This window comes from Cydia amplana, chromosome 27, assembly GCF_948474715.1.
Source record: "Cydia amplana chromosome 27, ilCydAmpl1.1, whole genome shotgun sequence".
Lineage (NCBI taxonomy): Eukaryota > Metazoa > Arthropoda > Insecta > Lepidoptera > Tortricidae > Cydia > Cydia amplana.
In genome coordinates this window covers 228,100-241,975 of record NC_086095.1, presented here as the reverse complement: position 1 = coordinate 241,975, position 13,876 = coordinate 228,100, and the positions used below count along the sequence as shown (strand labels likewise).

General features: G+C 38.1%; 1 protein-coding gene across 1 annotated transcript; it reads left to right on the top strand.

Annotated features, from left to right (window-relative positions):
* Nucleotides 1-86: 86 nt before the first annotated feature.
* LOC134660380 (uncharacterized) lies at nucleotides 87-9,513 on the top strand. Its single transcript, XM_063516112.1, has 9 exons — nucleotides 87-99; nucleotides 1,520-1,561; nucleotides 2,128-2,209; nucleotides 2,944-3,029; nucleotides 4,114-4,230; nucleotides 6,004-6,164; nucleotides 6,734-6,796; nucleotides 8,319-8,412; nucleotides 9,421-9,513. Exons 1-9 carry the CDS (start codon nucleotides 91-93, stop codon nucleotides 9,511-9,513), a joined length of 747 nt encoding a protein of 248 aa, XP_063372182.1. The 5' UTR covers nucleotides 87-90.
* Nucleotides 9,514-13,876: the final 4,363 nt, after the last annotated feature.

Below are 13,876 nucleotides of genomic sequence, written 5' to 3'. Positions count from 1 at the left end.
GATTTAATTTTGGCAGCCCTAAGGCTGAAATTATTAATATTGCATGTTCAGTGTTCAGTTATTGATTAACATCTGATAACTTGTAAGACAATGTTGATTGTAAGTGCTCGTGTGTAACATGTAACATTATTCATTTAAGTAAAGTTTTCAATGTCGGCTAAATTTTAAAATTAGGAAGACATTAAAATTTTAAATTAAATTAAATAAATAAAATTTATTTAAGACCAACAAAGGATCAATTTCGTTAGTGACACATTTTAATCTTACAACTAATGTTAGTAGGTACACACACAAAAACATATTAACTAAGTAACTAACTACATTATATTTACATATTTATTTATTTATTATTTATTATTCTCTTTATTTATTTTTGATCTTAGGTTAGGTTATATTATAATATGGATATAAAAAATATTATTATTATTATTTATTTTAGGTATTTTTCGATTAGAAAAGCTTAGGAAGGTCAAGACGTAGTGTTTCGACATTTTGATGATTTTTTGGTTGTCAGGTAGAAGCCTCTAAGTACAGTCAGCAGCAGAAGTTGCTAAGCGAGCGAGGTGTTCTAAATTACCTTGACACGCTCTTCTCTTAACAATAAAGTCGCGTCAAGATCATTTTGAACACCTGGCACGCTTAGCAACTTTTGCTGCTGACTGTACTACCAAACAAACAGAAATACTTAATAGACAGTTATGTGTCCAAAGGCGTTGGAAATTTAACGAGACAGACTGTAATGTTATTGCTCTTATAATTAGCATAGGCGTTAGATCCTTTGGTATTAACAAAGACTACCCATAATAACTGTCAGATAATGGTGTTGACTGTTGAAGATGGTATCGCCAAAATTAAGACTAAATAGACTAAATTAGGAATACAGAAGTATTTTTATGCGAATCCACGTTAGCTAAGGCAATATTTACAGGCTAACGCGAAAAGCGAAATTTCATATTCGAGTGATAGGCAGATAACGAAATTTAGATATTTGATTTTAGCGGTAGGCTCCATAAAACTATTACGCAAGTTAGGTTACATTTTGACCCTCTATTTTCATTATTAAACGACTTCAATTTAACCAGAATTAGTGCCACTTGCCCAGAATTAGTGCCACTTGCACTAGTGATGGGCTGATCAACGCACGCGGCGGTTTACTATGAAACTTTCCATCCAGGGCTCGGAAACCGGTATTTGCCCCATACAAAAATACCGGTATTATTACGTTCTTTTTCGTTCTTTGGTTTATTATTTCATTTTTAATGGGACAATCTAATAATACAAATTTGTAACCTAAATAAATGATGCAGTCCTACGTAAAGAGCATAAAATAGTTCAAAATATTGGGCTAATTCGGGGTTTTTTAAAAATACCGGATCCGAGCCCTGTTCCATACAATAAAATTTAGCGAACAGTTTGGCGCAACCGACCGTTACTGTCCGCTGCCTTATTTTATGAGATTTTAGAGGTTTAACACGTTTCGAGATTCGAGCCGCTATCGAGAACTATAGGCATATTTCAGAGCTACCTCGTCCTGTTGCTGCCGTGCTTGGGATCCTCAAAGGTGCACCAAGGCTGGCTGGACCGCATGGTGGCGTACCATAAGAGGAACTTCCTTCAGGAGTTTGCTAATAACCTCCCACCGCTCACTGGTAAATATACTACTAACATTATATCAGATTTACTTCCTGTTGCTGGCGAGTGAGCCTCTAAGCAGCAAGGCTGGCTGGACCGCATGGTGGCGTACCCATAAGAACTTCCTTCAGGAGTTTGCAAACATCCCACCGCTCACTGGTAAATATACTACTAATAAGAGTTACTTCCTGTTGCTGGCGAGTGAGCCTCGAAGCAGCAAGGCTGGCTGGACCGCATGGTGGCGTACCCATAAGAAGAACCTCCTTCAGGAGTTTGCAAACATCTCACCGCTCACTGGTAAATATCCTACTAACATTATATCAGAGTTACTTCCTGTTGCTGGCGAGTGAGCCTCGAAGCAGCAAGGATGGCTGGACCGCATGGTGCGTACCATAAGAAGAACTTCCTTCAGGAGTTTGCAAACCTCCCACCGCTCACTGGTAAATATCCTACTAATAAGAATTACTTCCTGTTGCTGGCGAGTGAGCCTCGAAGCAGCAAGGATGGCTGGACCGCATGGTGGCGTGCCATAAGAAGAACTTCCTTCAGGAGTTTGCAAACATCCCACCGCTCACTGGTAAATAATGTAAATATACTACTAATAAGAGTTACTTCCTGTTGCTGTCGAGAGAGCCCCGAAGCAGCAGCGCTGGCGACCGCATGGTGGCGTACCATAAGAAGAACTTCCTTCAGGAGTTTGCAAACCTTACTAACTGAATTGTTACCTAAATGAATTGTAATTCAGAAAATTAGTAATAAGTAGTACTTAATATAAACAACATGTTTTGCTATACCCTTCCAGGGTCCATTATGTACTTACCGATAATAACCGATGTAACATACTGGTATGCAAATAAATATCTCTATCTCTAATCCAACTAACAATATATCAAGTTAAGTTACTTCCTGTTCCTGGCTATTGTTGCTATAAGTACATATACATTTTTATGGCAACCGTATTATGGTCTAAGAAGCGGTACGCGGTTTTAAGATCGTCCCCTTAAGATCGTTTTTTATAGGGTTCCGTACCCAAAGGGTAAAAACGGGACCCTATTACTAAGACTCTACTGTCCGTCTGTCCGTCTGTCCGTCTGTCCGTCTGTCCGTCTGTCCGTCTGTCCGTCTGTCCGTCTGTCCGTCTGTCCGTCTGTCTGTCCGTCTGTCTGTCCGTCTATCCGTCTGTCCGTCTGTCTGTCTGTCCATTTGTCTGTCACCAGGCTGTATTTCATGAGCCGTGATAGCTGGACAATTGAAATTTTCTGTTGCCGCTATAACAACAAATACTAAAAAGGAAAGGTTTTGTGATTGCAGTGACGGTCGAGAAGGCTCCCCCTGGGTTCGTAGACTCGCCGAAATGGGACCGGGACTCCGTAATGCGGCTCGTCATGTTGGTGGAGGTACGATATTCTTTGTTACGAGTAGGTACATTCGGCCGAAACTAAACATTCAACCGAAACTAGATGTTTTTATACTACTTCGGTGGCAGACAAGCATACGGTCCACCTGATGGTTTGCAGTCACTCTATGGACGCCTGCAACTCCAGGGCGACATGCGCGTTGCCGACCCTAAGTGTAAGGCCTGAGTGGACGCTCGAAGCGGAGCGTTCGGCGGGGCGTGCAGCGTGGCGTCGGGCTCCCAAGTGATTTGAGCAGCGTGCACTAAGGCCGCTCCTATACGTTTGCATTTGTTTAACATGCACGCCGCACGCCCCGCCCCGCTGCACGCCCAACTCGAGCGTCCACTCAGGCCTAACACTAACACTCCGCACCCTCCTTGAGCTTTGGCAATCCTACTCACCGGCGGGAACACAACACTATGAGTAGGGTCTAGTGTTATGTGGCTGCGGTTTTATGTAAAGTGGAGGTACTTCCCCAGTTGGGCTCTGCTCTAGATCTGGAATGACATTATCCGCTGTGCTATGCGCTACCATACAAAGAGATGATATTATTATTAGTGCCCATGCCTCTCTCTTTTGGACCTAGTTTAAGGATAACCTATATCTGGGCCCACGTTGTTTAAGGACATACATAGATTTTTATGCCAAAACCTGCCGAATTTATTGCAGATAAAAAACGATCCATATTTTCATTAAGGGTATCTTTGCCTGAAATAAACATTTTGATTGATTGATTGATAGATAGATAGATAGATAATATTTATTTCTCATTGAAAATTTACATGTCATTTTTCATAAAATAGCAGAAATTCACAAAAAGATCGTCAATTGTATACAGAAAATAAAAATAAAAAATATAGTAATAATGGTTGCAACACAAAAATATAAATAGTCTTAAAATATAACAATGTTTAAATCAGTAATGTCAATGAGAGAATAAAATAAAATAAAAAGCAAATTAAAATGTCATAAAATGTCTGATGTGATTAAAATTAATATGATTTATACAGTTTTCTTTTATCGAGTGTGCAAAATAAATATTGTTACGTGATGTTATTTAGCTTATAGCTGTACTGTGTGACAGGTGTTAGATGCGAGACAAGCACGGCAAGCTATCCGCCGCGCGCTGTCTCCCTCCCGCCGCCAGTTCGACCTCCCCCCGGGGAAGAATAGCTTCGACCTCTTCCCCAGCTGGAGTAAGGTAAGTAGCAAATTATCTATGAAGACAGTCTGCGTCGGTCCGCCAACGCATGCGCCCGTTGAAGCTGCTCGTTATGGAAGGAAACATGTCGAGAAATTCTCGAATCACTACACCTTATGTAAAACAAAGTCCCCCGCCGCGTCTGTCTGTTTGTGTGTATGTATGTTCGCGATAAACCCAAAAACTACTGAACGGATTTTCATGCGGTTGTCATCTATGAATAGAGTGATTATTGAGGAAGGTTTAGGTGTATAATTTGTTAAGGTTTGTATAACCCGTGCGAAGCCGGGGCGGGTCGCGAGTATTTAATATGTATGTCTCTTCTCTCGTAAGTCGTGTAATTAAAATTACATACAATATATTTATTTTATGGTTTCGATAATTATAGGTTGTGTGGAAGTGATTGTTTTTTTAGCGATAAGATGACCTTTTCTTGAGTAGCTGTAGCCTCCGTCTAAGCTAACTGTCATTATAAACGTCATATTTTCATAGAACTTTGACATTAATTATGACACTTTGTCATCAAATGCCATGCATAGTTAGCTTAGTCTTAGTCCCACTATATTCTTTGTACCTATTATTTTCTCCCACCGAGGAAATATAGAGTACCTAAAAGTGTCATTTTATAGAACTTTTGCTAACTATGTAAACAAACCGCCATATTGAAAGGGTCAAAAAATATGAATTTACTAGTGACTTTTGTTTACATAGTTAGCAAGTTCCATAGAATAATAAATAAAATGTTGATATAAATTAATAATTATTATCTGTTTTTGTTATGTTATGTTTTGATTATGTTATGTTAACACTGATTTAAACATTCACGATTTTTACACATTATTAAATTGTACAACGGGACTTAATCGCGTATCTATGTTTTATGATTTACCTCCGACGTTTCGAGGACGGCGTTGTCCCCGTGGTCTCGGAGAAGACGTGGTCTCTCTACGCGATTAAGTCCCGTTGTACAATTTAATAATATGTTATGTTAGTTTAATTTTTTAATAATGCATGTAGTTTAAGAATATTGTACGCCTTAAAGACAGGTTATAATGGACATAAGTATTTTAGAACATCTGTATTACCACATATAATTCACAATACAGAAATTGAAATTGAAATAATAAATAAATAAATGACTCAGGAACAAACATCTGTGCTCATCACACAAATAAATGTGACGTTATCTATGAAAAGGGACCTTATTGTCGATGGCGCTTACGCCATTATTAACGATGCTCCGATATAAATACAATGCCGCGCGACGCTGTGCGGCATAAGGGCCATCGACAATAAGGTCCCTTTTCATAGATAATGCCCCAAATGCCCTCACTGGGATTCTAATGTGGAGATTAGAATGACACTTTACCTATATTTATTTGTAATATTTCTTATATTTGTAATTTGTAATACATAAAGACGCTGGTGGCCTAGCGGTAAGAGTGTGCGACTTGCAATCCGGAGGTCGTGGGTTCGAACCCCGGCTCGTACCAATGAGTTTTTCGGAACTTATGTACGAAATATCATTTGATATTTACCATTCGCTTTTCGGTGAAGGAAAACATCGTGAGGAAACCGGACTAATCCCAAACGGGCCTAGTTTACCCTCTGGGTTGGAAGGTCAGATGGCAGTCGCTTTCGTAAAAACTAGTGCCCTCGCCAATTACTGGGATTAGTTGCCAAGCGGACCCCAGGATCCCATGAGCCGTGGCAAAAATGCCGGGACAACGCGAGGAAGATGATGTATTTTGTATACATATTTTATCTGCTCAGGATCACCCCAACCACTTTTATTACGACGACATGGTCCACTACGACGACAAAATGACTAACGCACCCCAAGACGACAAAGTGACGGACGACACAGTCGTTTACATCTCCAACCCGGTCGAGGCCCGGCTGCCTGCTTCCATGGTCACTGTCAGGCTCCTAAGGTACACACACGGGATACAGCCATTTAGGGTTCTTGCTAAATTGGAAATTCTATAGCGTAAGTATTGAACAACCAATTTAGCTAGGACCCTAAATGGTGTAACAATCGCGGAGGGTGATGGTAAGTCAGTCAATAGTGAAATCAAACTTTAAAAATTTCCAGTAGTTTGTCTATAATCGAGTTCACAAGGGAGAAAAACCATACTCTTGCGAAGCATGCAAAAGAAACTTAAAAAGGTACAAATTTAAACATTGGTGTCATTACAAACGTCCTAATTTCGTAGAAATATGAAATTTATGATGACAACGCCACACTATGATATTGCAAATGCCACACAGAGTGGCCTTGTTCGGACTCTACTTACAAATATCTTTAAAAGAAACATTTATTTTTCTTCTATAGTTTGTCAAAGGACTGTCTCATTGCAAATATAGACGGAGAGAATCATACTATCTTTGTCTTACACTTGCACTAGCACCCAAAAGAAAATGAGTATATAGTTTTCCTGGTTCTTACTGACTGGCAAATTGGTTTGACCAACTATATTTGTAATTTAACATGTGTTTGCAGGGAAATAATGGAGATGCGAGCAATCGGTCTGCGTGAGATGCCGCCCTCACCTCGATCTACATAGTGAGTCGAATAATATAATTTTTCTACTCCCGTACTTTTATTTGTCATTTAAAGGGTCGTACACCTTTAAAACCCAACCTTATAGTTGTCAAGACAAGTCTTTAGTCTATTTCCCTAAAAAGAATTTGTGCATACACGTAGTATCTTTTTGGCGATTTTACGATACTTCGTGTAATGGCCACTTAAAAAATATTGAATGAAATACAGTGTTGCCAACCTTATTTTTTTAAATGTCATCTCTGACAAATAAGTGAACCATAGACATGTTTTTTTTAATTTCATTCATTTATTAATTCTTTTCCCGCCCGTACCCTCCATTTTTGCTATTTCTTGAATTAAAAAGATTTGTTTAATTTTCAATTTTATTTCAAAGTAAGTGCTTGGTCGTAGAAAAACTATTGTATGCAACGTTGTTTAACCGAGTCAAAAAATACTCGTGGCGTCTTTATTAATTAACAATTCTCGGTTTCGCCTCAAATTGTTACTCACGCCACTCGCCTTTTTTGACCTCTCTTAAACAACGGTTGCATAAAATACTATATCATGCCTGGAGTTTTGAGTTCGGGGTATATGATAATTATAAGAATTAAGGGGGAAGTACCTTTGTACAGGGTGGACCAAAAATACGTAGACAATGTTTTTTCTAATCATTTTATTAAGTACTCGCGTAACTAGTACAAAATAAGTTCAAAATTAAAACTACACTTTTTTATGCAACAAAAATTAATTGTGACGTTATCTATGAAAAGGGACCTTATTGTCGATGGCGCTTACGCTCCGATATAAATACAACGCTGTGCGGCGTAAGCGCCATCGACAATAAGGTCCCTTTTGATAGATAATGCCCCAATCCAATCGTCTTCAAAATAGCCTTTCGCTTTGATTCGATTTGATACACAAACGCAACGCTTGTTAAAATTTTCAACGAAATGCCGCAGCTCCTCCAAGGATATTTTTTCCCATTCTCTGGTAAATGTTGTTTTTAGAGGGTTACACTTTTGTATTTAGTAGCACAGGCCCTCGCCTCTAAGATTGACCACAAACTATAATCCATTGGATTTAGATCCGGCGAGTAGGGTGGCCACTCTTTTGAACTTATGAGTGAGATAAAATGAGCAAAATGCGATTTTGCTTACTGTTTTTAAGTAGCAAAGTACCCTTGTTCGAGTTGCTGAGGTGAAAACTTAATTGTTGGTAGGTATATCTAAGAAAACATGAGTGAATAAGTAAGTGATGAGGAAGGAATAGGTACATTTTTCGGGTTCTCTAATATGTTCTCACTGCTGAGGTGAAAAGTTTTGTGAACTACACGAGATCAAAGTTATTTACATCTCGTGCGCTTTTGAGTACCTTACTACGCTCAACATTCTAAATTAGTAGTAGTAGTAGTATAGAATCTTTCGCTCGCACGGGACTCAAAATAAGCACTCGAAGAAATATCAAACTTTGATCTCTTGTTGTACAAATAACTATTGCACCACTGCAAATTTTACAATAATTCTACAATGTTATTTACCACCAGCACCTGGTCAAAGAAGTCGCAGAACCCCGAGGACTTCGCAAGAAAAACGACGGCAGCTGGCGGAGCAGACACCACCGCTGCGGGAGACGCCACGGTCTGTATACGGAATATTTGGGGCATTATCTATGAAAAGGGACCGTATTGTCGATGGCTCTTACGCCGCACAGCGTCGCGCGGCAATGTATTTATATCGGAGCATCGTTAATAATGGCGTAAGCGCCATTGACAATAAGGTCTCTTTTCATGGATAACGTCACATTTTACCACCTGGGGTCCGTTTCTCTAAAGCTTGTAACATTGTAATACAAGTGGAAGTCCCTTTCTAACAAATGCTGTCAAAAAGTGACATCCGCTCGTTATTACAAGTTACAAGTTATAGATGTGGGGCCTGTTTCTCAAAAGCTTGTAACTTGTAATACAAGCGGATGTCACTTTTTGACAGCTTTTGTTAGAAAGGGACTTCCACTTGTATTACAAGTTACAAGCTTTTGAGAAACGGGCCCGTGGTCTTCTCCACATTTAGCTGCAAATAATATGTGACGTCCCACGGGTAAATGTACCTTATGGCGGTTGGCGCCTACGCTATTATTAACGCTGCTCCAATACAATTGCGGTGCTATGCGACGTAAGCGCCAAGTGCCATAAGGTACCTTTTCCCGAGAACGTCACATATTTTTGACGATTTCAGTATAGTCGCCTTCAGATACCTATATCGGAGCGGCTAAGGCGCTCACAAACATCTATTGTCAAGGCGTTAAAGTATGTGTTCAGATATTTTTGAGCACCTTAGCAGCTCCGATCTATCTGATAGCGAATGTACAATGTGTTAAAAGCTTTACGCGTTTTCATTGTCGACCTTGGAGGATACAACTAAACGGAGTAGCCATTAACAGGCTTTCCCCTCTGTCGAAAATAGGCGACCAACGGTCATACACAATGTATGGACTGACGTTTATCTGACATGGCTATTTTTGCGTTACGCATACATTTGACGTTCCCCTCCCCCGCAAAAATCGGCAGACTGTTTTGTACAGAAAATTACAGACATGGCGTCTCCGTTTGATTATATCCTCCAAGTTGTTGACGATTTGCAATTTTACAGCCTCCGAAGGATGGCGAGGGAAATGAGACAGAAAAGCCGGCCGAGGGAGAACAGAAAGAAGAAAAGAAAGAAGAAGAAAAGAAAGAGAAATAAGAGAATGAGTAAGAAACGGAGAAAAAGGACGACAAATAGATATACTTACATACATACAGAAATAGATCTATATAAATCCTTAAACTATGTTTTTTTAATAACACCTTATTATATCTTATCTTATCTTATACCTTTAAACGAGCAATTCTTGTATATTTATTTATATATTTCGGGGATCTCGGAAATGGCTCTATCGATTTCGATGAAAATTCCTATAGCTATATGCTATAGCCAAGAGAAATGAGCGGTTTCAGATTACAAAATCTGTTTTGGTTTTGATAATTGGTGATGGGTTTGATAACGGTTAAAATTCGCTATGATTTCTTTCCTCTGACCAACACCATTTAACTATGTAGCTTCTCATGGATGTTGTATGCCGGCGTTTAGTAAACGGGCTAGGCGTCCAATTAACTGGCTAATAACGAAATGGCTGCAACATACCTACTGCGAGTCATGTGTCGTGTCAAGCCCATTTCGTAACAAGACCTATCAAAACTTAAACAATTTGTAAAATAAAATTGAATACATTAGTATTCCATTTATTTAAAGTTGTCCCCTACACTAAAAAGTGTAAAGTTTTTCAAAATTGGGATTTTTTTATGTTATTTCTACTCAGAATCATGAGAAAAAAAGTGTCCCAAAATTTCCATAAATTTTTCGATCTTTCCATTCCGTGACCGCCATACAAAGTCTATGAAAAATGGTAACGGAATGGGAAAAAAGCCTTGGGACACTTTTTTTCTCCTATTAGGATAGAAAGAACTCGTGATTCTGAGTAGAAATAACATAGAAATTCACAAATAAAAAAAAAGTGTAGGGGACAACTTTAAATAAAATGGCCCGCTTACCGCTTTTATATCTCTTTAAGGAAAATAATATTTTTATCGCATCTAAATCAGTGGTCACATTTCTTGGCAAAACAATATACCTAATCTATCTAATACCTTTTCAACGACCAATTCTTGTTTATTTATTTATTTATTTATATATATATATATTTCGGCGATCTCGGAAACGGCTCTAACGATTTCGATGAAATTTGGTATATGGGGGTTTTCGGGGGCGAAAAATCGATCTAGCTATGTCTTATCTTTGGGAAAACGCTGGTTTTTGAGTTTTTATATGTGTACCGAGCGAAGCTAGCTCGGTCTCCCAGATATTATATAATTCGATCAAATGTCTGTTTTTTTTTGGTGGGTTATTTTAATCTTTTATTCAAATTAAATGACATTAAAGAACATTAGAATTAAAAATGAAATAATTTAGTACCTACCTATAAATACTGTGTAAAAAAAATAAAAAATAAAATGTCTCTTTGAGGTCCAGCCAAATTTTAAATTAAAACACGCTGTTCATGGTCACACAAAAAACAGTCCTTATAAATATGCAAATAAGGATTATATTTTTTTGGTAAAGTTGTATGTTTCTGACGTCACAGCAGGGGAGAAACATTTTTTATTTCCCTATGTCTCATGGTTTAAGTGGAATAGGTATGTGACGTATTTAAGACATACTGTAGCCGCCGTGCAGGTCAGGACCAGGAGCTCGACGACTCAAATAAAAAGCTTCGATTTAAAGTAAACTGATGTAATTTTCCAAAGTACTGGTTACCAGGGGTTTTTGACTAAACGGTTAAATATAGAAGTGGTGGTTATTGTATGGAGGCTGATGAGAGAGTGATTTGCAATATTTGATCAGTAGGTACAAAAGGTGGTTTAAATTTAGGTGTTAGGTGCCTCTAATTGGCCGCGATACAAAGTATGTGGAGCGCCCCTATTGGTGCTTAAGAAAAAGCTTCCGAATACTAGCCGAGCCCGACGGCCGCGTGGTCTACTGCTTAGGAATATAGGTATTGAGATTTTATACAAATATAAAGGTTGCGTTCGCAACACTTACCATTTTCCTGGTGTTTAGGGTTCCGTACCCAAAGGGTAAAAACGGGACCCTATTACTAAGATTCCACTGTCCGTCTGTCCGGCTGTATCTTATGAACCGTGATAGCGAGACAGTTGAAATGTTCACAGATGATGTAGATATTACATGTTGCCGCTATAACAACAAAAATACTAAAAACAGAATAAAATAGATATTTAGTGGGGTTCTCCTAGAACAAACGTGATTTTTTTGCCGTTTTTGGGTAATGGTACGGAACCCTTCGTGCGCGAGTCCGACTCGCACTTGGCCGGTTTGTTTACGACTAGAAAAGTTTCCGCTAAAATAAGCATGAGGTTTTAACGGTTTTAAATAGCATTGTACCAAGGAAAAGTGTCATAAGTTGCCAAAAGTTTTTAGAAATTTAAAAGCAAAAATTTAAATACCTACAAGCTTTATTAATTTCTTCTGCCTGTCTAATTAATATGTGATATTAATATTATCAATTATATTCATTATATTTGTAAAAAAAACCAAGTTTCCAGAAACTTCCGAGAATGTTCGTAAATAAGTAACGTTTATAAAACGGTATTATAAAATGTAATAAAATGACAGCTATCATCTCTTAGCTACCGGGAAATTATATGAAATAAAACAATAACGAACAAAAAACAAAGGAACAGGGCGGTCTTACACGCAACACTTAAACGCTTCCAGTCAACCTTTCGGCAAAAACTTTACCTGTTACATTTGCAGACAATCACTAACCTTACTCAATTCCTTGCAGTTTAGTGAGACCGGTAAATAATAAAGACTGACATCTGCATACAAAGTTAGGTACCTATTGTTTAGAACCCAACTCCATTCACTTGAATTTTTAGTCGCTACACTCACTCCACCCTGCACTCGAGCCTGAGGAAGGACCCCCGAAGGGAAACATGTCGTCAATAGCGACTAAAATTCAAATGAGCGGAACCTTTGTAATCTAAACAGTTTAAAATATGTCTCACGAAATTTTAATTTCGAAAGTTAGGTAGGTATTATTAATTAACTGACCGTTCAGCACTTGAGAGTTTCGGATCCGGCCATCACCACTGGAGGGCTTCGTCATTTTTGCTTTAATATAATTATGACATCTATATCATGGGCACTTTGCAATTTTTGAAAATTCTCTTTGGCACATTGTTAGACGGATCTAAATAGTCGCTCCGTAGTACAACAGAAACACTCTTAACTGTCCGTCGGTGGACCTTATGCCTTTTGTAATAACGTATATCTACAACAATATATGTAGTTCGTTTTTTTAGCATTAGAAAAAGACTACGCGATCTTGACTTGTCTTTTAATTGAAAAACGTTTTTTTAATCAGTAACTATATATTACTTATGAAATAAAAAAAAGTTTGTAATAATCGTATATTATTCATAATTGTTACATATTTTCCGTGACTTATTTTTCAAAAGAGTTTTTCAATAAAAATACACGTCTAAATTGTTTACCTTTTTTCTAATGCTAAAAACGAACTATAGAGCCCAACACAACTTTGTAAGGCGAAAATTGACTGTAATTCTTATTTTCATCTCTCTAGAAGTTAGATAAAGAAAGTCAACTGTTAATAAATGGATGTAGATCGTCACGAAAGGAGTGAGGTCGGAATTAACAAGTGTCTTTGTTAACTAAGGTCTATTTAATGTACCTGCCACTGAATCTACAATGCTTTTAAAACGAAACGGGAGCTGAGATTTAAATATTTTAGGTAAATATACCAGTCTCGCTAACGGAAGCGGCTCCTAAAACTAGTGCGATAAGGACAAGGCGAAAAATCCTGCGTAAAAATCTCAAAAATCGAGGTTTAGTACTCGACTGTTTCCTCTTCCAAAACTTAACCATTCGTAACCAAATTTGGAAATCTAAATTATTATGAAATTACGGACCGTTTCACTTTTTTGGCTAATTGATATCAGTTTTGAATACCACGCCTCTCATTGCAGCATAGTCAATTAGGCCATTTTGGTCATTTTTGAAGGGCGCTAGGGTCTTAAAAAACAATATCAAAAGAATAAAAACGGTCCGACACAGATATTGACAATATTAATCTGTGTTGAAAAAATCATTGCTCTAGCTTCAAAATCCACGGAGGAAACAGTCGAGTACGTTTGTATGGAGAAATGACCACTCCTGTTGCCTCTTAATAGTAGATTGTGTCACAAGGGAACAAAACCAAATAACATGTTTTTTCATGTTGTACGTGTCACAATTGTACATGTTAACGCCCTAACTGCCGTATTCGAACTTCAAGATATTCACAAGAGACGACACGTACTAGATCCATTCGTTCCATACGTTATAGTTTAGATTTCAACTAGTTCTCTTTTGCAGCGCAATTCGAGCAACCAATGTCACTTTTACGTTAGATAGATATCTATTAGATGTGAATTCTCTAAGCCATATCTTGTGTAAATCGTTCGAGAGTATCTCCAGAATCGCGCAA

What these genes read in the sequence shown, in the direction of transcription:
- LOC134660380 (XM_063516112.1), top strand. An exon ending in TCTTCCCCAGCTGGAGTAAG is followed by an intron (nt 4,231 to 6,003) that starts GTAAGTAGCAAA and finishes TTATCTGCTCAG; the next exon opens with GATCACCCCAACCACTTTTA. An exon ending in GTCACTGTCAGGCTCCTAAG is followed by an intron (nt 6,165 to 6,733) that starts GTACACACACGG and finishes ATGTGTTTGCAG; the next exon opens with GGAAATAATGGAGATGCGAG.